We start from the raw sequence: 27497 nt of genomic DNA, 5'->3' as shown, positions 1-27497 counted from the left end.
AAAAAAAAAAATTAAAAACGCATTAAAAACCTCTGTCCGTAAACAAGTCTAAGGTCTCTGGCTCACAGTCCCTGTGCGACTGAGGGGGTCCTTTTGGGAGGAGGGAGCGGTTCACACCCCTGCCCATGGGGGCATGCCTCACAGGGGGTTGCAGGGGAGGGGTACAATATGTTTAGATACAGCTGAAGATCTAGGCAGCCCGGCCTAGGGTTGACTGTATTTTAATGATGAACACAAGCAAGGCTTCAAAAAAAAAAAAAAAAAAAAACACAGTCCCGCACCGGCCAATCCTGTGAGAGAGGAGGGATTTCATTGGTTTCACGGAGTCAGTGGGGCCTGCAGGCCTGCAGTGATTCCTGCCGCTGCGTGACTGTAATCAAGATCTCTTTACAAGACAACAACAGAGGGGACATTTCACATGACCCCCCAGGAACCACAGTGACCCCCCCCCCCCCACAAACACACACAGACACACACAGACACACACGCACACACACAGGCACATACTCTCAGCTGTGAATCTCTTCACCTTCCCCTGACAGAGCGCTGTGGTGATGGACTAACAGGACCTCCCCCATACTGCAGGGACAGAGGAAGAGAGACATCTATAGAAACTTCTAGAGGCAGCTAACAGAGCAATCCACAGGAGTCCACATGTAAGCACCCCCCCCTCCTTAAATCCAGCGTCAAAAACACGGCGCTCCATGCATCAGTCCGGCGTTCAGTCACTGAGGAGACGGAGGGGGCGGGTGGGGGGTGGGGTGTGGAGCCGGACTTTGGGTGGCCCTCGGCAGCTGGACGTCACCAGTTGGCTTTCACCGCTTTGATGTCACTGACCAGGTTCTGAGCCAGACAGATCCCAAATATCTGCAGAGGGAGATGGCACTTATCAATGCGGAGAGAGGACAGTCCCTAAAATATGCACCGTATTAACAACTAGGCATGAGACAATACATTCAGCTCACTGCATGATACATTTCAAGAAGTGGAGTTCACTAGACAAAATTATTTTGAAACAATATTCTCCCAAGAAATAATTCAGAGAAAGAAAATATATAATGATTGGACAAGTTCTCTTCTCTTTTTCTTTTCTTTTTTTAAAATATCAAACCCCTAGCCATGCCAACATGACAGTTGTTCCACTGGTTTAGTGTTACATCGCTTTTATAGAATAACCATAATTGGCTGATCTCTACTTAGCAACAGTCTAAATAAAGGAAGAATAAAGTCTGAAATGAACATGTTTGTATTGACTATATGAAACCACCAATGAAAGCAGTACCTAGCTTGTTACAATACTTACAGTAGCTTTCCTAACATTATCTAAATGGAGCTGCTGGATTTGCTAACTAGCCAGTGAATGAGCAAGCCAATAAGTTTTTTCAGCCATCTTTGTTTCTTTCATACACTATAGCAGACTTAACTGTAGACAGTAGAGTCTAGTTACTGGCTTACTAGAAGGATTACTTACTTCTCGAAAGAATGTTTCCATCTTTGGTAATTTGGCTCTTAGTGAACAGTTACAATATTTATGTCTGTCAATGAGCAACTGTATTAAAACGATGCAGGAACATTCCATTTACTCATACTATATCAGTGAATACTGTCACAACTGGAATGCAGACTGACCAATAAGAATAAAGGATTGGAACTAATCCTTTAATAAAGGACTTCTTCATAGAACAGCTGAGGTCTAATGTACAGAATGAGTAAAGCACGTAAAAATTCCACTGACACGATATTTTAGGGGCAAAAAATAAAATTACATTTTAACCTGTTTCAATCTAAGTCATTTGGTAATTTTATTTTACTCTATGTTCACAGAGCCATGAATCATTTCATCACTTTCTGATTTCACAAAAATTCAAAATTACGATATTTCATCTCATGCCTATTACCATGACACGTAGAGTAAGTCATTTATCATTACTACTGTCATTCGACAAGAGACTCAAGGCCGAAGTTCAATCATTGATCTTTTTCATGGAATCAAGAACAGGGATATGTTGCAATGTTTGTAGGCTCTGCTGGCTTATTTTGGCAGCTAAAGATAACAGCAAATAAAACTGATGCACTGATTCACCGATTATAAAAATAAAGTCTAGGATGGACAGTGCCCTTTCTCACCAGCAGATGGCAGACCTATTTGAGGAATTCCATCTATAGGCAAGAGGGCGGCCTTCCAGGATCACTCTGAAAGCATGTGCCCGCCGCATAATGTACACCGCCTCAATGACATAACAGACTGCATCAGTGGGAAGCACACAAGATAGACTCTCTGTACCTGTAATAGTGCAATGCCCACAAATATCCCAGCGACCACGATTAAATTGTCCTGAAGCCACTTCTCAAACTGTCCCACACAGCCCTTGGTGTAAATGTACTTCTGCTGGTCCAGTTCCTATAGGGAGGCACATTCAATGAACAGATATTAAAGCCATTAAATCACATTATCATGTGCTTTGCACACATTGCTTCCCTCTGTGAAACGAGAGAGCACCTTCACCCGAGGCAGAGGAACAGATACCCACATCCCCACATTTGGGAACCCTGGCGCTAAGCTTCACTGGGCCTGTCATTACAGCAGTCAGTTCTGAACCGTGAACACAACAGCAGCTGAACACTGAAGGACTGGCTGAACACAGGGCCTGAGCACAGGGACAGGAACACGCACTCACACACACTCTTTAAAGACACATGAATGCACCAGTGCGTACACACACTCAGGCATACAGACACAAGTACACACGTACAGACGCAGGAGCTCTCGGGCCGCACACGCACAGACAGACAGGGAGACGCAGTCACGCGCATGTACGCGCGCGCGCACGCAGGAGCTCTCGGGCCGCACACACACAGACAGACAGGGAGACGCAGTCACGCGCATGTACGCGCGCGCGCACGCAGGAGCTCTCGGGCCGCACACACACAGGCAGACAGGGAGACGCACTCACGCGCATGTACGCGCGCGCGCACGCAGGAGCTCTGGGGCCGCACACACACAGACAGACAGGGAGACGCAGTCACGCGCATGTACGCGCGCGCGCACGCAGGAGCTCTCGGGCCGCACACACACAGGCAGACAGGGAGACGCAGTCACGCGCATGTACGCGCGCGCGCACGCAGGAGCTCTCGGGCCGCACACACACAGGCAGACAGGGAGACGCACTCACGCGCATGTACGCGCGCGCGCACGCAGGAGCTCTCGGGCCGCACACACACAGGCAGACAGGGAGACGCAGTCACGCGCATGTACGCGCGCGCGCACGCAGGAGCTCTCGGGCCGCACACACACAGGCAGACAGGGAGACGCAGTCACGCGCATGTACGCGCGCGCGCACGCAGGAGCTCTCGGGCCGCACACACACAGGCAGACAGGGAGACGCAGTCACGCGCATGTACGCGCGCGCGCACGCAGGAGCTCTCGGGCCGCACACACACAGGCACGCACACGCCCCTCCCCCCGTGGGACCCTCTTTGTTTGCGCAGACACAGACTGAAGGAGTCTTTTGTTTCCTTGGATAAGCAACAACAAAAACGGACCTGCAGACTGAAACCCCAGCCACTTGGCAGCCGGGGGGGTGGGGGGGTGGTGGAGGCGGGGTGGGGGCGGGGGTGGGCTCAGGGAATGGGGGGTGGGGGCAGGATCGTGTTTCCAGAGGCCGCTGGGACGCAAGGGCAGAACAGTGACACCGGTGTTTAATGGTGACTCTCTCTCGCTCCAGCTCATATTGCCTCATGCTCGGTCGTCCTCCATTTTTTCCCTCTACACCTTCTCCCTTTTCAAGAGGGTAGCCCAATAAACATGTCAAAAATAACTGCCCATCTCCTAAAGCACACATAACTCTTCACACACATAAAGATAAGCCTTTTATGTCTGAAACCTATGAAAGCGATGTAACGGGAAGATACAGCCGGTCTAAGAGGGCGACCAATTATTATAGGGGGTTATGATTCCTGCTAGGTGCTTTGCTTTACTATGCTCAGCTATCAGCACTGTATCACTTTGATGTGCATACAAAGAGCAAATGAGCCTTTGACATTGATCTGTACGGGATGGGAATCTATTGCTGTGGACAAGTGCTTCTGGGAGTGGAAGGAGATGAGGTGGGTACAGTCGGGCATGGGAGGAAATGTTGCAGGAACGGGATGGGAAAAAAAAAAACAGGCTGGTGCAGTGAATGAGACATATCGGTGCTCTGATTGGCTCCAAGTGCAAGTGAGACAAGTTGCATGTGTACTGTTTTGTGGAACACATGCGTAAAATAGAAGTCTGATCTTTACTGCTAGGAGGAGCGAGTGTGTCCTGTTGCGTCACAAAAGGAACTGGAGGAGACAAAATGCACCGCTCACATTTCTCTCAACCCTGAGGGGATTCTCAGGAGGCTGGTACTGTGCTGGAGCTGAGGAACACCAAAAGACAGCACAGGACAGCAGCTGATCTTTTAGGAGTCTATGCATCTGTTTCAGCCTCTTCTCAACGGATGTGCTCAAGCCCGTTCCCTCAATCCCTCAACTCTGGGATGGCGGTGTAGCATAGTGTTAAGGAGCAGGGCTCATAAGGGAAAGGTTGCTGGTTTGATTCCCTGCTGGGGCACCGCTGTTGTACCTAACCCAGAATTGCCTCAGTAAATATCCAGCTGTAACAGCATGGGTAACATGTAAAGAAAGCTGCCTATGTAAGTTGCTCTGGATAAGTGCCTGCTAAATGCCAATAATGTAACGTAACGTCATCAGCTGGTAATCAAATAATAAAAAATGGTAAATTGGTTATTTCATGAGCATTTTCACAACGTCCCGCAAACCTCCATACACGCAGAAACATGACGAGAGACAGATGTCGTTAAGACGCACTCACCCCTTGCAGGCGTACGTCGTAGCCACACTGTGTGTTGAGCACATCTTCCTGCAAAACATCAACATTCGCAACAATTTGACCACAACTCACATAACTTTGGACAGATGAGCTATACGATAGGAATTTAACTGGGCAATGACCCTTGTGTCTCAGACGTGACGTGTTGCTTACCGCCGGGTCTTTGACACAGCATGAGAAAGGGACTCCACAGCGCTCCCTGCTGGGGTTGAGCTCGGTGCAGTTGAAGTAGATGTTCAGATTCCAATCATTTGGCCCGTGTGCACCGCAACATAACCACTGGACAAAAAGACAGGACAAGTGAGCCGTGCATAGCTGGTACTAGTGTAAACGGAGCGGTGTAATTGGTCGAAACCAGTAAACTCCCAGAACGCAGGTCCAATGGGAAACCTCAACTCATTTATCACGCCTGAACATTTCAAAGTGGTCACCACCAGTCATCCTGTGGTAGGTTTGAGACAGGTTTGAACAAAAGGAATCATGTGTTTCACCCCCCCCCCCCCCCCAATTAAGGCTATTCTGACAAATCTGACATATATTACATGTAATAACAGTACATTTAAGCCCTTTCCTGACAAAAGAAGAATTATACTTCAGAGGACTTGGCAGCAGTGCCAGACTAAGAAGTTGCAATAACAAGAAAGTAATTTAGTTAAGTTCAACAATACATAGTATTGACAGGGTTGCAGTTCCTGACTAGCTCACAAGCTAAACTAGCTGTGAAACCCGTTACCATTTTTGCTAGTAGTAACTAATCACAGTTTCTGTGTCTAGTTTTCATTCAACTCCGACTAGATCAGATTATAAATATTCTCACATTTACACATGGCGACAAGAACTAGTTCCTTAGAATCATCAAAGCATCCAAGTGACAGCTTGCTAGTTAGCTACATTTTGACAGCTGAAGCTGACACTAACTAACCAGCTATAATTAACTCTTTTGTTAATTTTTATTTTAAGCACCAGGATTTAAATGTGGCATATTTTTCTTGTGATATAGCAAGAGTGGAAGTGAGCAAGTCACCTACAAATGGGCTTTTGGAAACATCCATGTTGTTTTTTTTTAACATTCTTATCTACACTTTCTCTGTTTAGTGTTCACCGATTTATTTGCTTACAGATTACATGATTACAACTCCCTGGAGTTATCTTTAGAAGCCGTATCATGAGCATCAACAAAACCAGACCTTTTCAAATCGCTGAATTGTGAAAAAAGCACAAGACACTGTCACAGAGCAAACATACAGTATATGATATTTAATATGTCATGAAGCATGCTAACAAAGAGGAAGTCACCTATGGAATGCTGTACAATTACATATAGAAGGAGATCATAGGGAAGATTACAACACACAAAAACTCATACTTTATTGATGGTAAAAGTGGGAAAATATCCCCTCAATCTGCTAACGGCCGCTAAAGATAAAGTTTAAGAGCTAATCCGCTCTTTCTGTAAACTATGAATCCTGAGAGGGGAGTAACCGTGTAAGGGTAAAAATTAATTGATTCCTTCCTTCCTGGCCAGCCACATTTGGAGGGCACTTGTGAAGTTCAACACATGGAGGAGCTTCTCCCAGTGGAAGAGTCAGAAAAACACTACTCAACAGAGCTACAGGATGCAGGAAATGAATCACACTGCTACCTGGCCGGCTGGTGCTCACTGACCTCACAATCAAAGAGGACAGAGGAAATGGAGATAATAAACCACGACTGTCATTTCCTGCCTGCAACCACGACTTTAGAGGAAATGAAGTCGGTGAGAGAATCTTTTAGTCGGGTGCTCCAGGAAATCGCTGGACCGGTTTTTACCGGCAAGCATCAACATTTGTGTCTGTGCAGAGAACTGTAAATTGGATGTGTGTGGAGCACAGTGATGCGGCAGGGCGCAGAGAGCTGCACACAAGCACGTCCGATAAAACAACATTTTCTGAAGGAACGGCCACCGATCAATAAACAAAGCAGCCAGGAGCACTTTCTGCACATCCCCCGTGGAAGTAACAGGAAAATAACATCCGGCACTGGCCATTGTGTGATTATCCACCATGCCGGTCCTGGGCAAGCTGAAAATATCTCAGTTTAGAACTTTAATTTTCACACAAATGATATCACGCTTTACAGGAAGTGGGAGAAACTTCAACTTCCATGTGTCAACAGTTGCGGAGCAGCGTGACCAGAAATGAGCTGCGGTTTACCTAGGTGGAAACGCTTCGCAGTCAGGATGACGAGCACTCTCTCCTCTCTCCCTCAGGGCAGAAGTAGTCAAAATAACAGACAGTCAAAACCGAGATCAAATAAGGATGGGGGTGGCGGGAGTAAAAATGTTGAGTTTGAGTGGATAAGCAGCAGGGCATTGGGGGGGAAGAATCAGACTGCAACGCGATCATTCAGGGACTTTTTACGGGAATTTTCCAGTGTGATGGAAAGAACACAGCGATCTTTTCCTCTGCTAGCAGCCAAGCTCGGCGCTCCATCTGGACCCATCCCTCGGGTTCCACACGGAACCACCTACAGACGAGCTGCCTCAATTACACAGCCCCTCTACACAGGCATCAATGCACCGCTGAACTCTCCACTGGGCACACTGGGTTTCTTTGCCCCCAAAGTGTGTGTCTAGAGATGTTAACACTAGGAGCGCATCCATCCGAGGCTGTAAACTACTAAGAGCTGAAACAGAACTTAACAATGAAAACAAATTTCTTCAACATAGTCGACCAAATTCTGAACACCATTTGGCATCTTTCTGTGAGACACCTGAAGTCACGAAAATCAAAGCGGCCACTCACGTATTCTTGGGCAAAGTCTATGAGGTTCTGCAGGTCGATGTCGTCTCGATATGCCTTGACGTTGTTATTAATGAAGAAGTTGAGCTGGTCCTTGATCCAGTCTTTGAAGGCAAATGCCAGGATTCCGGCTGTCAGCTCCAGGAAAAAAATCAGACCTAAAAATACAGAAAACTGGAAACAGACCAAGTTCGTGTTACACATGGACAACAGCATGAAGTCATCGGCACGCAAAAGCCGGAGTCACACAATCATGCGTTTCACATGCAATTCCATGCAATTACCATGCAATATTCAGTATATGTGTAGAAAAGCTGTAATGCCTGAAAAATGAGTCAGGTAATGTTCACTCCTCATTAAACATCAATGTGTTTCTCTGGTTGGAGTACTGTGTGCAATTCCACTGAGCTGCACTTGTACGATATAAGAAAACTCTAAGCACAGGTTCACTGGCTGCAAGCAGCAAAGCCCCCGATCAGGCTCAGGTAGTGGTGAAGTGCTTCCCATGTGTGTGAGCTGTAATGCAATCTACTGTAAATGCGTCATACAGTGAGGGGAATGTCTAATGCACTAGTCATCAATCATTTAATAACTCAAAAAGCCCCAGGCAGAAGCTGAGTTCAGACTGGCTATGAAACATTTGCGGTTCCCAATGTCTATTTGCTGACTGGAAAACTAAAGATTCAACGTAAGGCTGAACATGATTGCCTGTCCTTGGGGCTACAAATGGCTTCAGTTCGACTCTGTCAATCAAGCTGCCATTAAGAGCTTGCACCAACCATTAATACTTTTGGTCAAATTTAGACAATTATTTCCATTTACAACAACTATACTAGATTGTAAGCTTGAACACACCTGATTAAGATAATGGAAAACATGCATTTAAAAACATTTTGATCTAAAGACTTGATAAATGCTTGAAATTTGTTTGTTGGACATATGTAAATAGTGAAGTTTATGCCTGTGTATGAATTTCTGTCCAAAAACATGTAATTTTAAAAAATATTTTTTGGCTACTTTGAAGACTCTAAAATATAAGATAGTTTTGATTTCCTTATAACACTTTTTTGGTCACTGCATACTTCCATTTTTGTTATTTCACAGTTTCACATGTCTTTCCTATTATTTTAAAATGTGGGAAATCCCACTGAAATGCATTTCTGATTCAGTTTTTGCATGAAATATAATGAAAACAAAAGCATGAAAACAAAAAATATGTCGCATTTTCAAAATAAAAAAAATCTGAGACCATAACTAGCAGGTTCAATTCTAGATTCCAGAAAGAAAGGGTTAAAGACGTCTGAGCTTACGAATTTGAGCAGAACGGTGTTTTCCCGGAGAGCGCCGATGCAGCCGGCGAACCCCAGGATGAACATGACCCCGCCCACCACGATGAACAGCCAGACGGGGTCGAACCCGCCCAGGTCTGTGATCGACGAGATGTTCGACAGCACTCCCTGCAAACGGCAGACAGGAAAAAAAAAATGCTCAGGGACGGGTCTGGAAATGCCATGTACAATGGTGCCGGTCAAAGAAGCCCCATCCCTCAGACTGTACTGTAACAGTGAGAATATGAAGGACAGGAGAGTGAGCCTGTAAATGTGTGTGAGTCAGACAAATGTGTGTGAGACTTTTCTAACAAATTTACTCAGGTATGGTCGGAGGTCAAGCTCAATGTTGCTCATTGTTTCCAGAAACTAAGACCGCCTTGAATTTAATCACTGAATTGGAATTGGAGTCAAGAGGATCCACTTGGAGATTTTCATTAGCTCATTCAAATAAAAATTGCAGATCTCTGAGAACGCGAATGTAGAATTACACTACTTTTCGTTTTTTTCAGATCCAAGTTTTATAAATGAAATTGTTTTGATGGAAGGACAGGTTTGTCAGATGTGCTTCATACCAAAACATGCAGGTGGAGCATAACCTGCAAGTGAACTGGTGAGTTTTCCTTTGTGCTGCTGCACAGTAATGTAAAATTAGCAAATTAGTTCTCAGATTTTGTGACATCAGTATGAGCAGAACCACATATTTAGGCATATTTAGGCAGCTTTTATTTCTGAAATATGCCTACCAAATATAAAGTGACTTGGTTAGATTGCTACCTGTTGACAAGTTGTATCTTGTATCGACTGGTTGAATGAATGCAGTAAGATCTATCCTTGCAAACAGCAATATTCTGTCATCTATGATTCATTGGCAGTGAAATGACAGCTTATTCATTTTCTTGATTGAGTAAAGGAAAAAAAATATCAATATTCAATATGCATGATTTTCTAAAAACATAGTACATGCAAACTGTGTGTCACGAAAGTAAAGGCACAGCTGTGATTAGGTCGTCACAATCAAATAAACTGACTGATTAATTAAATTACCTTTTTGCTAAGAAGTGATACTGTAGAAGCTACATTTACAGGATACATGCAAACAAAAGCAAGTATCAAGTTAAAGCCTTGTTGGCCAAAAACAACAGTTGTTCTCTATTGAGGAGGTGTCAGAGATATGGTTGCAAGGAACTGTTAAGAACATTAACTGTGTGCCGTGGACTCATCTGACACTGCAACAAACATGAATCACAGCTGCCACAGTGGAATATTTCACACGGGAATATTTTAGCAAACTGCCAAAGGACATAGCAGTCCATTGGTCTACAATTTTGAAATCTGCCATGAACTCAACCTGCTTGCTTTTCTGCTAATTTTGTAAATGAATGACTGTTCATAAAAAAGTGGAAACGGTTCCTCTGAGCTTCTGTTTCAGAGTATTACCATGACACAGTTGACCTTCTGTGTACAAAGTAATACCATAACAAGCTTAAGTGTGAAACTGCAGCTGGGCTTTCCAAAGTGAAAAAACATAAAAGAGGATGCAGAAACTGTTACTGATACTAAACTGAACTGCAGTCAGCATAAATCTGGTATATAATGTCTTTTTCAAAAAGTACATTATTCACCTTACATGACTCAAAAATGTTTTGGAATGTATTGTGATATTCTGAACGTGTCCTGTATACTCTGTGATGCACTTGGTACACGTCTGCTCATATATTAGAACAGACGGCACTTAAAATGCCATGAGAGCTACAAGACATATCCAGTCCTAGCTGACTTTGTCTAGTTGATGGACATGCTCTGCACATCCACAGGGAACTGTCATTAGATAAGACATGTTTAACAATGGGCCATGTGTTAGTGCCATCTTTAAAAGGGAATCCACTGCCTTCACTGAACTACTCTAGTGACTCTTAGTCTCCGAGGATTACGCAGTGTTTACCAATGAGTCCACATGACAGCAAGTTCCTTGTACCAGAGAGTGCTGTTGGTGGCAGCTCTCTCCAAGATCTCCCGTCCGTCTTACCTCCTGTATTGCTTCCTTGTTGCCATGGTTGCAAACATACGTAACAAGCTAAGGAATGCGAGACATTCGGGCAGTGTTGTTTGTTGTTGTTTTTATTTCCGTCTAGTTTCCCTCCGCCGCATACTTGCCTTTTCTGCCCATGCCCAGAGTCCAATGCCAAGGAACGCTGCCCCGAGCAACTGAAAAAACAAAGACACAGCAGATCAGCAAAACAGGCCAGAGAGAGAAGCTTCTGGAATATGAAGTGCATTAAATGAGCTGGGCACCTCTGTTACACTCACACAGGTGTTCAGAAAGTACCCTAGCACCTTTCAGTCTTGGGATGCCCTGATGCTATGTGCTGTCTGCTTAAAACATAAAGCCGTAGGGGTGCCTTCTGCTGTGAACAGCCACAGCTGTTCTCCAACCTGAACACAGTCAAAACCCACGCAGGGCTCACATATGTGCATGTTTTGTTAAGCAACAGGTGTCCAGGTGTGAGCCTCTTCTGAGGGTCAGTTTCTGACCCCACACCAGCGACTCTGGCACAGCGTCAAAGACGCTCCAATTCCGCTATTTTCCCAGGCACACTTTCTCAATCAGAGCCGCTTACGTAATACATACTTTACATAACCTCCATTTATAAAGCTGGGTATTTACTGCATGCATTCAGGTTAAGAGCTCAGGGCTACAGCAGCAGCAGCTTGCAGTCTGCAACCTTCTGGTAACAAGTTCCACGGGCACTTATCCACACTGCCACCCACTGAAATTCTGTGCAAGCTAAATGACGGGCCAGTGAAAGTCATTCTAAGCTGTGCGGTATCAGCAATAGGTTTAATTTAGAGCGGGAGGCATTTAGAGAACAAAGAAAGGGATGGATCCTCCCATGTGGGTAGGCCAATGATGCTTTAGCCTATAATCTTTACATCAAACCTTCAATCACACTTCATTTGATATGCTGCTCTAAACAAAAGCAACGCCGCCACACCTCAGACAGTGGATTTCACAGGAAGGATGCACAGAAAATGACTGCAGACTCGGGAAAGGAAGAATGACGATGCTTTGGCAACAGGAAATAAAATCACAGCGCTGATCTAAGACAGATGATGAGCCAAGAGAGATCCCCTGACGGGATACCTCACACGCAGGATATTCACAGGGGAGATCTCCAGCAGGGCAGCCCATGAGAGAGGCCTACAGCCTCTGATTACACCAGATCCAAAAAATGCGGTAATTTTTTACCGCATGGCGGTAATTTCACAGACCTCTCACAGACCAGAAATAAAAGGATGTGTTACTGACGTAACTGTAAACCCAGGACCTGGGGTTAAATCAATGCTCTGGAGCAGGTCTTTCACTGGCCATCACTGCAGTGGGTCTTTGATTACATCCTCATATTTACCATTATGACTGCATAATACGAGCACTCAGGAGACAGCTTCCTCTCCGAGATGGGCGTAGACCTCACACACCCGCAGCTTGGAAATAATGACACTGGCTCTTTATTTGCTTTCATTGTGGGTAACTGGTTCCCGTCTCCTTGACGCCCAAATCCACCCTCTGAGGTTTCCCATAATGGCGGAGCTACAACAGAGGCCTTTCTCACCAGGCGTTGCATAAGAGCACGTCTGCCTGCAGCTACCTGTCAAAGACAATTCCAAGGAAAACAAACACTTGATTTCCGTCAACAAGTTTTCCTCCTCTTTTTTTAGCCTAAAAGTTATCAAACTAACAGACCGATGCTTAAGAAACCTAGAGATAATGGAAGTAGTTTATCCAATAGTTTCTCGTGACATAATGAAGTTTACAGATGAGGCATCCACGTCATATTAAAAGACAAAATGGTACATACAACGGTGCATAGAATGGGAAGTAAAATGCTGACAAGCTTGTTGGACAAATTTTCACGGAACCAGTTCCAACCAGTTCCAACAGAATATCTGCTTTTGCAGATCTACTTTCATTTTCATTAGAAAAACCATACTTTCGGTGCTTTCTTTACTATTATGGTCAACTTGGTATCACCTGCATCAACTGCATAACCAGTGCACCTGGCTTTACATTCTGTCCATAGTCCAGGCGGCCAGTACAAACTTTATGGTACAGGAACCACTCACAAACCAGGGGTACAAAAGCACATATAATACGGCACATGAGGGACATCACTACAGACGAATGCGTTAATCTTACTCACTGCTATAACAACTAGTTCCGCTACGTAGTGAAGGGCAAGAGCAGTCACCCCACCCGGCCTTGAACCCGGGTCTACAGGGCACCAATCCTGCAACTTGACCACAACGCCAAAGAGCCAGGCTCACTGATATGGCAGTCAGAGTGCATACTCAACCATAGTGACATAGTGTCACATGCTGTATACAGGGTAGGTGTTCAAATAAAAGATTTAAACAGGTAGCAAGTGAAATAAAACCTGCAGTAGTATAAAGGACAATGTGATTGAGGTGTTACCCAGACGTACAGCAGGGGAGAAAAACGAGGTGGGTATCCGATCTGCACCCACATAACCTGAGTCTACAACCTAATTACCAACCACAGCTTCAGTAATGGGCTTCATTTTTTTAATGATCATTTAATGATTGCCTTGGAACAAGTGCTTGTGATCAAGCACCCATAAGCAGTCTGCTACACTGTGGGGTGCTCTGGAGCCACCGAACTCCAAGTAAACACCTTGGATCAAGAGTCTCAACATCCAAGCACTCTGAAGCCATGCTACAAGTGGACTGTTATTTCTGTGTTGCTTCACCCACTCACTCTTTTAATTCATTTAATAGCTGCTCTCGTTATGATGACAGCACATCTCACCTACTTGTCATTTCTGCTTATGACTGTCCAGGCAAACACGTCCTTCCTCTGTTCAGATGTGTTCTGCCTGATTGCAGTGAGCAGCGAGAGATGGATTGCATTTAATCAAAAATCCCAGGGCTGGGAGCACTCTTACATTTGTGTGTGTGTGTGTGTCTTTCACATGCTCCTCAACTGTTTTAGTGTTAAATGCTCATGCTTCTAGTCACAGGCAAAATGAGAGGGGGTCCATGTCTTCATCAGTGCATCAGTGTGTGACAGGACAGTCCGTGCACATTAATATCAATACATGGAACATGGAATAGGTTGCCAGGTCATGTAGTTGAGGCAGAGACCCTTGCTGCAGTTTTGGATACTCTTTAATTAAGAAATGGCGAGCTTAGTTGGGCCGAATGGCCTGTTCTCGTCATCATATGTTCTTATATTTTTATGTTCTTATATGACAATTACAATGTTAGTGGGGTTTACAATCAGGGTGCACTGAACCCCCGCCCCCCCCCCCCTCCTCTGGATCCTGGTCCGCATCTTGAGAGATTGTCCATGTGTCTGCAGGCTGCGCAGAGTTCTGCTGCATCAGTGCGCCACATTAGCACAGCAGTAAGGAGAAGGACTCGTAACTGAAAGGTTGCCAGTTCGATTCCCCATAGGAGCACTGCTGCTATTCCCCTGGGAAAGTCACCCTAGAACTGCTTTAGTACACATCCAGCTGTATAAATGGATAATATGTAAAGACTGTAACCAATGGAAGTCGCTGGATTAGCGTCTGCCAAAATGCCAATAACGTAATGTAACGCCACATCTGTAATGACCTTCTGGATCAATTACTGTATCTGTACTGGCCCCCTGGGTGGGGTCATTCCATCAGCAGTGACACACTGGATCAGGTTACTGCAGCAGCAGTGATCGGCCGGGTAAGTTTACTGGATCTACAGTGATCAATTGTGTAAGTTACTCTATCTGCGGCGATCCAGTGAGTCAGTTTACTATAGTGGCAGTGACCCAATGGCTCAGTTTAAAACCAGTTCAAAAACGTACACGAGACTCATGACAGTGCGGACCTGCTTGGATTTCCACAATCCAACGTAGCAGAGCTTCAGAGTAGGAGCTGAACAGCTCGATATTACCCTGCAGGCCGATGAGGTGTTTTCAGCCGGGGATGCTGGGACCTGCTAGATGCCAGACGAAATTACGTGTTTTCCACTCACACCAAATCATCTTCCCCTGGAGGATGAAGCATCCTTTCGACTGCATAGAGGGCTGGATACACGAAAGCAGATCAGACATAATCTTTAACGTAGCAAAGGAAAGTGGAAAAGAAAAAGGAGAAACGTCCTTTTTCCCCAAACCAGTTGCTGCGCTGTGTTGTTGATCACTGTGTGTTAGACGTTGGGCTCTGTGCTAAAGGAAACAGCCTTTTTAGCTCTAGTCATATGCAGGCTAAATTCCCCTCTTTCACTACACCGCAGGTGTGCTGCACCTTAGTCATTTAAAGCGATGTTGCTCACGCTGTAGAGCTCTAACAGCCTTCACTTCGCTCTCATCAAGGCAAGAATGGAGAAAGACAATGCGCACGCCGGCACGAGCTGTACCAGGTTAAAGTCACAATCAGGCTCACTGTCTTGAGATCACACAATAGTACACGGCTCATGAAAATACCTAGGCAGACAGCTGAATCTTTCTTTTTTTTTTTCAAGGCGGCGCTGCCAGCCCTGAAAAATTGCTATTATTTTTCCGCCTAGAACAAAATGTACAAAACATAACTGCAATCGCAGCACTTTGGAACGGCGTCAGCCCTGTATTGGTGCATAACACACCTGCCTGCCGATTGTTGTTGTAAATTCAAAGGAGTTCATTTACTGGATGATGCCCGTTCTAATTAGTTTTTCGTGTGGGACATCATTGGCTGCCAGAGTGACAGGAGGGAATTAGTTCTCATTAGTTCTGTTAAACCAATATTTTCCTGGCATGTCAAACATTCCTAAAACAGGGAGTGAGTCCAACAACAGTGTTTCATCTTTTTTTCCCCAAATATATTGTTGGCTTAAGGCTGGTTTCCAATGGGACAGGACATGGACCGCATACTGTGCTAAAAGCTGTCTGCACGGTAAATAACACATTTCTCTCACTAGCTAACAGCACTGACAGAGAGCATATGCAGTGTAAATAAGTTAATAAACAAAAAGTACTATTCCATTTCACTGCTGTGTTCATTGAAGCCATCTCCATTATCTACATTTACAGTTACACCAGACAAACCTTGTTACTGCCACGGCAGTCTCAGGCACCCTTGTAATTACATGTTAACGTAACTGGCTAAATACATGGTTAACTAAATGGAATCTTGTTTTTTCCTCTTCATGTGGGACTACATTGCTGGAAAGTTGACAATGCGGCTAGTTAAAACTTCCTGTTACTAAAGTATGTTATCATACCACATAGTTCAGTCACCTGAAAAACACACATTACCTCAGCGAAATCACGTTGTGACATTTTAGCATATTAGCTACCCCGCAAATGTAATGCATACTCAAAACAAAACGACACAGCAGCTCAAAGTCAGTCTTCTCTGATGCCTTTTTAAGTGCTGTTGTTACAAAAGCGCTAAAATTCAGTGTTGTGATCCAGCAGGCCAAATCCGCTAACATTTTATTAGTTGCATTAATGTGTCTTTAGGCCAATTAGAGAAATTAAATAGCTGCATGTCTTGTCTTTTACAGTGCCAAATGGAATGTTTATTTGGCAGTTTACTGGCTATAACTGTGGCTGAGTAGGTGTCCAAATAAACAGAGCTACTCCCCTCATCAGGTTGTCTGACACAAAACCAAGAGGGAAACCTGCTCTGTGTGTGTGTGTGTGTGTGTGTGTGTGTGCCAGTATGTGTGTCTATGTACTAATTACATTACATTCATTTAGCTTTTATCCCAGTGACTCCCAGTAATAGAACAAAAGTTTATCCATTAAAGTTAAATGAGAAACAGTGTCAGACCAGGCTAACAACACTCCCAGTATGTGTGAGCATAACACTATTCAAGCCCTACCACAAATTAACTTGTGCAACCTTGTGCAAGCCAAATATACCACCACATATCAGTCACTAGATCACAGAATCCAAAGCACATCACGATACCGCACATAAAATAAACAGCCAATACTAGAATGTAATGCAAGTGCCTATGTCACAGTCGACATGATACAGAACAAGAGGCCATTACTTGGAAAATGGTGCCCCACGTCCGCGTGGAAGTGAGGAAATGAGCGAAGTGGAGATGGAGTGTCGTTTCTGATACACCTGATGTACTTCCACGGCAGTTAAATCGCTCCAGCCTGTAATGGAGCGATGAAGCCCTGCTCGGCGTGTGAATAATGGAGCGGCTCCCCGCTGTGCCCCTGCTGTACATTACACAGCGGCCCTCTGGGGATCTCGCTGATGGAAGCGTACAGTATATCAGCGCTGCAACGCATCACCGCCCACAGGAGAAAGACGCGGGCGGCGAGACGTGGCCGGGGACGTCCTAAATTTCGCCACGCGCCGGGATTCAAAGAGCGGCCCGGCGAAACAAGCAGCGAGGCACGGACGGACAGGAGAGGGAAACAGAACGGCTTAAGCGTCTATCGCTTTAGCTTTGTTTCAGTTCTGCAGCCAAACTTAGAGGCAGCCTTACACGCTGCCAGCAGGCCTTCTACATAATTTTCGGTAAATTAAAGGCCGTTCCCTGGGAAGCGCTTCAAACCACAGACGACATGATTTCACAGAGAACCCCCCCCTCCCCCCCGGTTGGAGGCAGCTCTAACGACGGCTTAACGCGCAGAACTCATCGGCTCAAATCCCCTCCAGAGCCATGAAGTGAAGGAATAACATAACTCATTTATGGATATAAATGCTTATTTTTGTTTGGCCTATTTAAGGAGTTGCAGCAGAAGGCTTTTCTAAACCGGGTAACAGAGGCACAGTGCCCCCCCCCCCTTTCAAAATTCCAACACAGGATTTTGGCTGTTGTATTTTTGCCAATCAGCTGCTTGTTTCCCTGTTTAAAAAAAGCTCCATCTCTCAAAATACACCATATAAACAGCTATTATTTTCTTTCAACTGCCCTACATGAATTCCATTAAATGTCAAAACCAATAGCTGTTGATATTTAATGAGCAATTACTGTGAACTTATCTACAAAAAAAAAATCCTCTCTGCTTCACAGCTGTAAGCAGGTGGTACGCTCATCTCTGCTAACACGCTCATTAGACTTCTCCAACGGGGCTACAGCCAACACCAAATGTGACTTAACCACGTGCTTTAACACCGTGAGTAGTTGCTTGCATTGTCCTGTCCCACACCCCCATTCCCACGCATCTTGCCCCATGATGACAGACTAAGCCTAAACCTGAACCCTCTATTTCGGAAGGGACAATTTAAGCACAAACACACCACAGAAACACAGTATACAAAGATGTAGACTGCGCATTATATTTAGGGGTGCAGATCCTCTTAGGTTAACCGAAACTATGCCTAGAAATGCAAGGTTAGGCATTTGGCTAATTAAGCTATCAGTACTTTCTCCGGCCTTGTGTTTGCGTACGGACTCCTAATTGTTTTCAATGTGATAGCACTGAGTGTAAACAAAGGACGTTGTTCTAAGACCAGGCGGTCACAGCAGTCGAGTCTTTAAACTAATGACAATCAGAGAACGGCTACAATTCTGCTTTTGTTATATAATTAGCATTTTATATCTACTTATAAAGCATACTTCTGCTCATTCTCGTCAAATCTTTTTCCTTACAAGCAGTAACAAGCTGTTTGATTAGTTCACAGTTCTCCATGGCTCTTCAGCTATTATTGTTCAGCAGAAATTTCTAACACTGTTAGATCAAGGCTTGGTCTTTCCCTATCCTAGTATGTTAATTTAACTTAGTAATGCCCTACATGTACAGTCACTAACATGCATTTATTGATACACAGATGCATCTGTTGAAGTGTTTTTTCTTTTACACTTATTCACAAAAACTAAAGGTCAACATAAACAAATACATGGTCGGGAGCAAGGGAGAGGTTGCCAGGGAGACAACCTTCCGTTCCACTTAAGACGCCCACCCATTACCGCTGTTGCCAACACCTCGCAAAGTGGCACAGAAGGGACAGATCCCGCTTCCTACAGCTCGTTACCATGGGGACGTGCCTGGCCACCCCGTCACCCTGCTGCTAGTCGTAAATGTCACGTCAACTGAGACCCCCCCCCGCCCCCCCCCCCCATTCCTCTGGGATGGTGGGTGCCCTATTCAGCAACAGGTCAGGGGTTCAAGCTTGGCAGGGATTCTGCCTCCTCCATCAAGGACGGTGTGTATCTCCTATTGCTCCCTGGTCTGAAGGCTCTAGTTATGGGGAAAAGACCCCGTGTGCAAAGCCCTCAAGAGAAGCCACTGCCTTCCTCTTCTAAACTCATACCAATTCATGTCTATGAGTATTTGTATGAATATGCTTTCATAGCCCAGCCAGGTACGAATTATGGCAGATCAAGCACATATAACGAAATCTTATTTTCAGCAAATGCAAGAAGCACCTTGTGACCTACCTAGAGTACAATGTGTCAAGGCTCTACTTCTGAGCATGTGTTTGCTTGACTCTCCACCTACACCTCCAATAGACTGCAGTGGAGCACATCACCCTATGTACACCAAAGACAGAAATAAATCCAGAAGGTCATTTTTACTTTCAAACGGCCCTTTGCAGGGTGACACTCCAGGCACAAGCCCGAGGCGTACGCCTTGCCCCAAAGGGACGCACGTAAACAACAGGCAGAGAGCAATAACAACACGAGGAGTGTCTGTGTGCATCAAGATAATCACCAGAGGTCAGGTAGTGAGGGGTCAGAAAGCCAGCAATCCCATTTTGCCTCAGCTCAGACTAATCCAATAGGATTAGACGGACAAGGCAGTGAAAGCGATGTTCGCTCTGATCGCCGAGCGCCGTAGCATGCCGCGCACACGTGCGAGTCTGAGTGTGCGTGTGTGTCAGAGAGCGTCTGCATTGGTGCGACAGCGCACGTGTCCTTGCGCCTTTATGTTAGCATGCAAGTGTGCTGTTGATTGTTTGCTTGTGTATATTAGCATGTGCATTCATCACTGTGTCTTGTTTATGTTAGCCCACTCATGTATTACTGTGTATGTTAATTTGCATGAGCGTTGCGGTGTGTTGGTTTGTGTGCGTTAATATGCGTGTGTGTCACCCTGCGTTGGTTTATGTATGGTAGTACGCATGTGGTTTACCGTGTGCTGGTTTATGTATGGTAGTACGCATGTGGTTTACCGTGTGCTGGTTTGTGTATGTTAGTATCCGTGTGTGTTACTGTGTTGGTTTGTGTATGTTAGTATCCGTGTGTGTTACTGTGTTGGTTTGTGTATGTTAGTATCCGTGTGTGTTACTGTGTTGGTTTGTGTATGTTAGTATCCGTGTGTGTTACCGTGTTGGTTTGTGTATGTTAGTATCCGTGTGTGTTACTGTGTTGGTTTGTGTATGTTAGTATCCGTGTGTGTTACTGTGTTGGTTTGTGTATGTTAGTATCCGTGTGAGTCACCGTGTGTTGAGGCGTGTGTGTTCAGGTTGGGGGGCTGGGAGGGCAGTCTCCACGTGGACCGAGGGATCAGACAGCCTGCAGGATCGCTTCTGTTTTGCTCATTAGAGTTGTCAGGCTGAGCTGACGGAAAGACCCCGTGTGCAAAGCCAGCAAGAGAAGCCACTGCCTTCCTCGTCTAAACTCATATCAATTCATGTCTATGAATATTTGTATAAGTATACTTTTTAGCCCAGCCAGGGCACAAAAGTATACTTATGAATTTTGGCACATCACGCACGTATGACAAAATCTTATTTTAAGCACTTTTTGAGCACTTTCTGACCTACCTAGAGTAAAATGTGTCAAGGCTCTGCTCTTGGGTCTGTGCTTTCTTGACTCTCCACCTACACTGCTAAAGACTGCAACAGAGCACATCTCCCTATCTACACAAAACACAGAAATGAATCCTGCAGATTTTTTTATTATTATTTTCAAACGGTCAATCTTATGAAAATCAGCCAGTAAATCTTCCCAAAAAAGGTAAGTTTGCACCAAAAATCAATTACTGTACCACTGATTTCATACAAAAAATGAATTACAGTATCAAAAAAATATATTACTACTTAATTTTCTGCATATACTGTACCAAAGCTGTCACTGACTTTGCAATGAAATACATCTTTTTTATTTTCTATTTGAGACAGCAAGTTAGAGAGAAATTAATTAAATCGAACCAACAACACACAAAGAGCTTCCTGCCGCTGCAGTAGATAAAATGCACTAAACCATTGCGGATCGCAATGTAAAGAAACACAGTTACCACAGAGGCCCCCGCATCTGAGAGAGCATCTCCTCCAACCCTGTATCACACAATGGGGAAACTGACCTTCTTGTACGCAATGACGCAAGAGCAAACTGTGAAAACACTGCCTGAAAGAAGTGCTTCAACCAATTAGTCCATTTAAGATGAGCTTATCCTTATATAAAAACGATGGATGTGACAGAAAAAAAAAAAAAATCAGCACCCAACGTATAAATGCACTAATGTATTTGAGAGGTGTTCTTAAGAACTTGAGGATTACAGCCTCCAGAGGTGTGTTATGTACATTATTTTCCTCTTTTTGTGGTCCTTCTTAATGACAAAAAGGTGACAGGCAGAAGCCCACTGGGGGACACACTCTGTAAGCGCCCATTTGCTCTTACGGAGTGTGAGGGTTAAAACCACACGCCATAAGGCGCTGTGTATCCTGCAGGGGGGGGGGGGGGGGGGGGCACACAGGGACACTGTGTGACGCTGGAACGGAAGCAGAGAGAGCAGAGGACAAACCCCCCCTCCACTCCCCTCCACCCCACCCCACCCCCAGATGACGGATCATTCCGGGTTGCCTGGGAGGGGTGCAGCAGCAGCAGCAGCAGCAGCGGGGGCTTTGTTCGCTCCGCGGCAATGTGTGGGGACAATACCGCCAGGGCCGCTCCCGCCACAATGGCCAAAGACGTGCTCAAAGGCCCCCCCAGAGGAGGTGGGGGAGGGGGTCGTGTGGGGCTCCTTATTCATGCCTCGCGACTCCTCGTTCTCACACATGTCGTGGGAAGACGGTCCTCGACGCAAACACACGCTCTCTGTTACCTCTCCCCGTTTCATCATTTGAATACGAGCGAGGGGGGGGGGGGTGGAGGGATTGTCGTGGGTGTTGAAAATTGTGTGTGAGTGAAATTTTTCAGATCTACTACTGGGGCCTAATCAAATTCATTTTAAATTCAGGTGAGAGACACTTTTCTCCCCACTGGAACAAGCTCTGCAATGTTCCCAGAGGTCTGCAAAGCTGAAGAAAAGAAAGGGAGAGTAATTACAGTATGAACCATTAAATCTGCAGTAGCTACTTTTTAACATACAGTACAGTATACTGAAGAAAAACAAAACCAACAATGGAGATAATTGAAAACCAGAGGATATCCAGCTTGAACAGAAATCCAAGCGGGGGAAAGAGCTTTCTTTAACAGATTTTTCCAGGCACAGTAGCTCGTCACCTGAAACAAAATACTTATCCAATTACAGCCTGCTCAGTTACAGCCAGAGGACAACTTGGTCCCCCACAATACACCTTATCAGTCATGGGAATGAAATGAAGTCATCTGATTCAAAACCAGCTCTTTAATTATTGTGCGCGCACACATATACTCACTCACACACACACACACACACACACACACACACACACACACTCACTCTCTCTCCCTCTCTCTCTCTCTCTGGAATCTGAAGATTTGACTGTTTTGATTGGTGGTGCAGCAGGCCTGTGACACAGGCTGGGACACTAGGCCTCGGCCCAGCTCTTCGACGGGGACATGTGTACATCCATGCGCCGCACACGCGGGCGTGGGGCGGGGCACGAGCGGACGCGAGGGCAGACGGGAGGATTTGACGTGGCGGATAAAACGTTCACGGGGGACAGAGCGTGCGGGCGGGCCACGCCTGGCCAGAACGCCTCTGTCTCTGCCCGGCTCTCGGGGCCATCCGACTAATGAGACCTGACACCGCAGACGAGGGCTCCATTCACACTAATCGCCCGTGCTATGCAGAGCCCTGGGCTAGCCCGGGCCGGAGAAGAGGACACCATGCGCGTAACGCTGACGCACTGACCAGAGGTCATTACGGGTGAGTTCACGCTTGATAGAAAATGACAACAAAGAAAAAAAAATTACACTTCAGGAAAGCTGCACTTGCTCAGTAGAAGAACTCAATGAACTTTTACACGTCGAAAATTTACGCCAGATAATGTGTTTGCAAGCCCCTCTGCTTCTGACGTCAAAACCACAGAGCGTGCTCAGTGGGACGTCCTGTGTGACGGCAAAGAACCAGCCAACGCGTCGAATCACCTGACCTCCAGACAACAGGTCACCTTTTCTCCCTGTTTTCCCTGTATCTACTCCAAAACTCACTGTCGGCCCCGCAGACAAAGATGGGGGGGCTTGGCAGACGGGGGGGGGGGGGGGGCCTTCACAGCGGCAGATGTGCGCACACGTGCACTGCGGCTCCCCTGAAAAGGGGGAGGGGTTCAAGGCCAGCAGCACACATGATGAGATCAGCGTGGAAAAAACAGAGAGGATGCTACAGAGTGATAAGGAAGTTCGGTGGAAGGAAACATTCCACTGCGATTTCAGCCGAAGAGATATGGTTTTTCCAATGCTGCGCTTCCTTCTTTTTATCTGGGCTCACTGGGATCGATGATTTGGTGGGGGGGGGGGGGGGGGGGGGGTTTGAGCTGCAGAGTGTCTGCACTTGAGGATGTAAGTGTGTTTTAATGGGAGCCACATGCGCAAGCCCCTGCGAGAGGCTGTTTTAAAAACAAGAAAGAAAGGTACCCGCACGGAATTATCTTTCCGGAACAAGAAACCGTCAGTGGGAACGCTCAGTTTTCCCTATGCGCCACCTCTGCTGTGGAAAGGGCTTTACAGATGTCTTCATGTCAGGAGAAATCACTGACAGACACTGTGACGGGAGTCTTTTTATACATCGGCGACAATAAGATTTTTTTTTTTTTCCCTCTACACGTCAATCAAGCTAACACTGAAATAAAAGAAGAGCTTGAAAGAACTAAAGAAGATTAAAGAATTGGAATTGAACCATGTTGAGGAAAATAACTCCTGGCATTGAGCGCTCTCTTAGCTGTGCAAAAGGGGTTTTGGGGCTTCCCCTCTGTCTATGAATATTGGGGCTTCAGGGAGTATGGAAAACTGTTCAGAATGAAACAAAATAGAACAAATCCTTGCTCTTCTTTAGGTTCAACAAAAAACAACTGCAAAAGAATATCTCAAAATGGGAGGTGGGGGGGGGGGGGGGGGGAACGGCCACCCCCCTTGCTCCTGGGAACACCTTCCACAGTTCTTTGTCCCCTCATCATTCTGCAGAATGAAGTCTTTGTGTTCAGAACCAAGGATATGAAAACTGGCCTGATAAGAAAGACATAATGAAAAAGGATACGAGGCAAACACTGATTCCCATCAATAACCACCCCCACCCTCCCTCATCTCTCCTATCCAAGCCGTAATGAATTACAATAGATTTTCCTCTGAAGTTAGCCTTGTGAAGCTAGCCAAGGACTGAACGGGAGGGGGAAAAAAAACTGAGCTCCAAAATGACTGAACACAGCTTCTAGCATGAGTAGCAAAATCCCTACGACCTTTCCCACCGATTTAAACTGAGCCACCTCTGTACCGAGAATATTTCATTACAAAGATTACAGATGAACAGAAGAGGCTGAAGGACTTCTGAGTGATCAGTATTCGCAAAGGAATACAAAACAAGGCAGTGTAAACACCCTCACACACACACTTCACCCCCTCTGACTCTACATTCTTTCACAGTATGCAAAGCAGCCATCTCGTGCATAAACACAAAGGCCTCCCTTTCTTGGATTTGAAATACTGTAACCAAGACAATAGGTCACTGTAAGGAAACAGTGCTTGTTAGATGGGCCTCCACCTTGAATGTGACATTCAGCAACACCACTGAGCTGATTACAAAACCATTACTGCACAATGGTGTATTTACTGATTGTGCAAAACCATCTTTCATTTGCTGAGCCCAACAGTAAGTGCTGTACGCTACCTCTTGAAACCAGAACGGAAATGAAGATCTCACGAATCAACCGGCAAATTGAAAAGCATCAGGCCCAACGCTTCAAAGAGATGTCTCGTCGCGCCTAAGAGGATTGATGCAGTTTAGTTGTTGACCAATTTAAGCATTTCACTTTCATCAAGTAAGGGACTTTCAGTGCTACAGAGAAGAAGCCAGGCAGGATTTGTGCCGGTTAATCTCAATGCAACGTAGCCAGGGGAGGCACTACAAAAACCAAGCAAAGAACCAGAAGGCAGTACCAGCATTACAAAAACTTAACCAGTGCTCCTAACAAAAGTCCAAAGCTCCTACAGTCTCAGTCTGTTGAGCTGAGGCGACATTTCACATTGTCTTGGGGAATCAATATTTACAGAAACATCAATCAAAATTTCAAAGAACAAATGAAGAGTGGTTTTTGGAGACCACTCACGTACAGTGGGCATGCAGCCATAAGACTAGTGTAGTTATTCCTTAAACTGCAATTACTGCTTGCTGTATGTGGGGGGAAACAGTGCATTTTGAGGATACTGAAACAGAGGGTGGGAACAGGAGGTGAAACTGAGAGGAGCTCTGCTGGCTTTTAACAAGAAACTGGCATATGAAACGTAAATACGCAATTTTGCTGAGGACCTTCAAATGGGGCTACCCAGTCATCACTGTCCAAACACCTTGTTCAGTCACTAGCCTCAAAGCAGACACTTTCACCACACACTTTCACCTGGACTACACTTCAAAGCAAACAGTCAAAAGGGCAAAAGATGAGTCTTCAAATGGTGGATCTGTAGCTGCATTAATTCAGATCTGACCTATAGATTTAGTTTGAAATATGTAATAACTATATAACCATATGTAATACACACCCCTTGGGGTGAGGTGGATTACATATAGTTATATCTTAATTGGAGTAATACAGTAATTTGTATTGAACTCCATAAGATTTTTAACCTACAAGAATTTCAACGTACATGATGTATTTACCCAAATGTTCAAACATTTTATACACCTCATGGTAAATCCTTTGAAACTGACTGCAGTTATAAACAACACATTGCCTTCCCCTGTCCACTTATATTTTACTGAAACACTATGCAATAACACTATTAATTACATGCTCCCAATGTTATGTCATACTGCTAGTTATGTGTTTTTCATAACACTAATATATGCATCAAGATTTTTGATCATTTCTGTGTGTGAACGTGTTGTTAAATGGTTTGACCACGACAATTTAGGCTAGGCAAGAGTATACAAGGTGCATGCGGTACTCTGAATGAATAATGTTGACTGGAACGAATTAAAGCAAGGACATTCCACATCTAGGCTATATAAATGCACCTGCAAACACCTGAATACTTTTTAGCAGGGTCTATGTACTTAGCCAAAATTAAGAACTGAACAATGCTGTGTGTTGCTCACACGAAGACTATTAAATTTACCACCAGAGTTCAATGTTTGCACTTTGTCAAATATTGACTAAAGTTAAGAATTCAAGTTTATGTCTCCAAACTCAACTGCACTGAAAATTAAGCTAGTTGGCTAGTTATAGCGTACACCGTTATGCTAGTTGGTTCGCTGCAGAATTAGCAAGCCAATCAGTTAACTAGGAGAACTGTAACGAGCTAACAAAACACAGATACAGAGCTAGCTAGGTCTAACTTCACAAGTTAGCCAGGTATCTCAGAATCCTGTATTTCACTGCGTCTTTACACAATGTTCTCTCTGTAATTTCCTGTCATTGTCCTCACAACAGGGACAGCCACTTCAGCTCTCTGCCTGAAATGGAATCGATTTTTAACTAGCCACCCAGCTAGACAGAAGCATAGCCAACTCACAAAATTTCTTATGGCTGCACTGCAGTGAAACAGTTTGTCCTTCTGAATTAAATACCTAGCTAGGCAGTAAGTATTCATGGAAGCTATGAAAAGTCACTAAAAACCCAGACATAAAAGTAGCTTACTTACCCAAAATATAATGTTGAATCCAAACAAAAAATATTTTACGCAGCAGCTAACTTCTGCTCCTTTAAAATGATGGTGTTTTCTACTCATTCTTCTCTAGCAAGCAGCTAGCCAGCTAGCTAGCTGCGGGTATTTGGCTGGCTAGCAGTATATCTATATTAAAAACAGTAGAAATATGTATCTACCTTGCTAGCAGGCTAGCTACAGCAGCTAGCTATCTACTAGCTAAGCTAAATGAAAAAATAAACACCAACGAAAGGTAGTCTAACATGAAAACAATTGCCTGGCTAGCTAACAATAACCCATCAGCTCTTTGCGTGAATAGTCATCACAAGATTCATCTTTCACAGCTAATTAGCTAGTTAGTTAGCTAGCTAGCTATCTAGCCCGTTTGTTATAGAGATCAAGACGAAGGCGATGTTTGACTTGATCTCGAAATCAATACGTCGATCCCCGAGATTTGTACAGGGTTGCATTTGTTTGTTTTGATGGACTTCGATCTTGCAAATGTTGAAGAAACAATTACTGGTTTGCAGATCTGCTGTTACAAAGAGAAGAAACGCTAGA

At 45.0% G+C, this 27497-nt stretch overlaps 1 protein-coding gene across 1 annotated transcript; it reads right to left on the bottom strand.

Annotated features, from left to right (window-relative positions):
* Positions 1-651: 651 nt before the first annotated feature.
* On the bottom strand, positions 652-27497 carry tspan17 (tetraspanin 17). Its single transcript, XM_036548016.1, has 8 exons — positions 26934-27497; positions 11142-11192; positions 8967-9113; positions 7660-7830; positions 5030-5155; positions 4859-4906; positions 2285-2401; positions 652-867 (listed from the first exon to the last, which is right to left on the bottom strand). Exons 1-8 carry the CDS (start codon positions 27018-27020, stop codon positions 802-804), a joined length of 813 nt encoding a protein of 270 aa, XP_036403909.1. The 5' UTR covers positions 27021-27497; the 3' UTR covers positions 652-801.

The sequence above is a fragment of the Megalops cyprinoides genome, chromosome 16, assembly GCF_013368585.1.
Source record: "Megalops cyprinoides isolate fMegCyp1 chromosome 16, fMegCyp1.pri, whole genome shotgun sequence".
NCBI lineage: Eukaryota > Metazoa > Chordata > Actinopteri > Elopiformes > Megalopidae > Megalops > Megalops cyprinoides.
Note: the sequence above shows the minus strand (reverse complement) of the source record. Positions and strands in the feature narration are given on the sequence as shown.

What these genes read in the sequence shown, in the direction of transcription:
- tspan17 (XM_036548016.1), bottom strand. Translation starts at nt 27,020, where the DNA reads ATGAGTAGAAAACACCATCATTTTAAAGGAGCAGAAGTTAGCTGCTGC. An exon ending in TAGACTTTGCCCAAGAATAC is followed by an intron (nt 5,156 to 7,659) that starts GTGAGTGGCCGC and finishes CTTTTTGTCCAG; the next exon opens with TGGTTATGTTGCGGTGCACA. An exon ending in GCTGTGTCAAAGACCCGGCG is followed by an intron (nt 4,907 to 5,029) that starts GTAAGCAACACG and finishes GATGTTTTGCAG; the next exon opens with GAAGATGTGCTCAACACACA.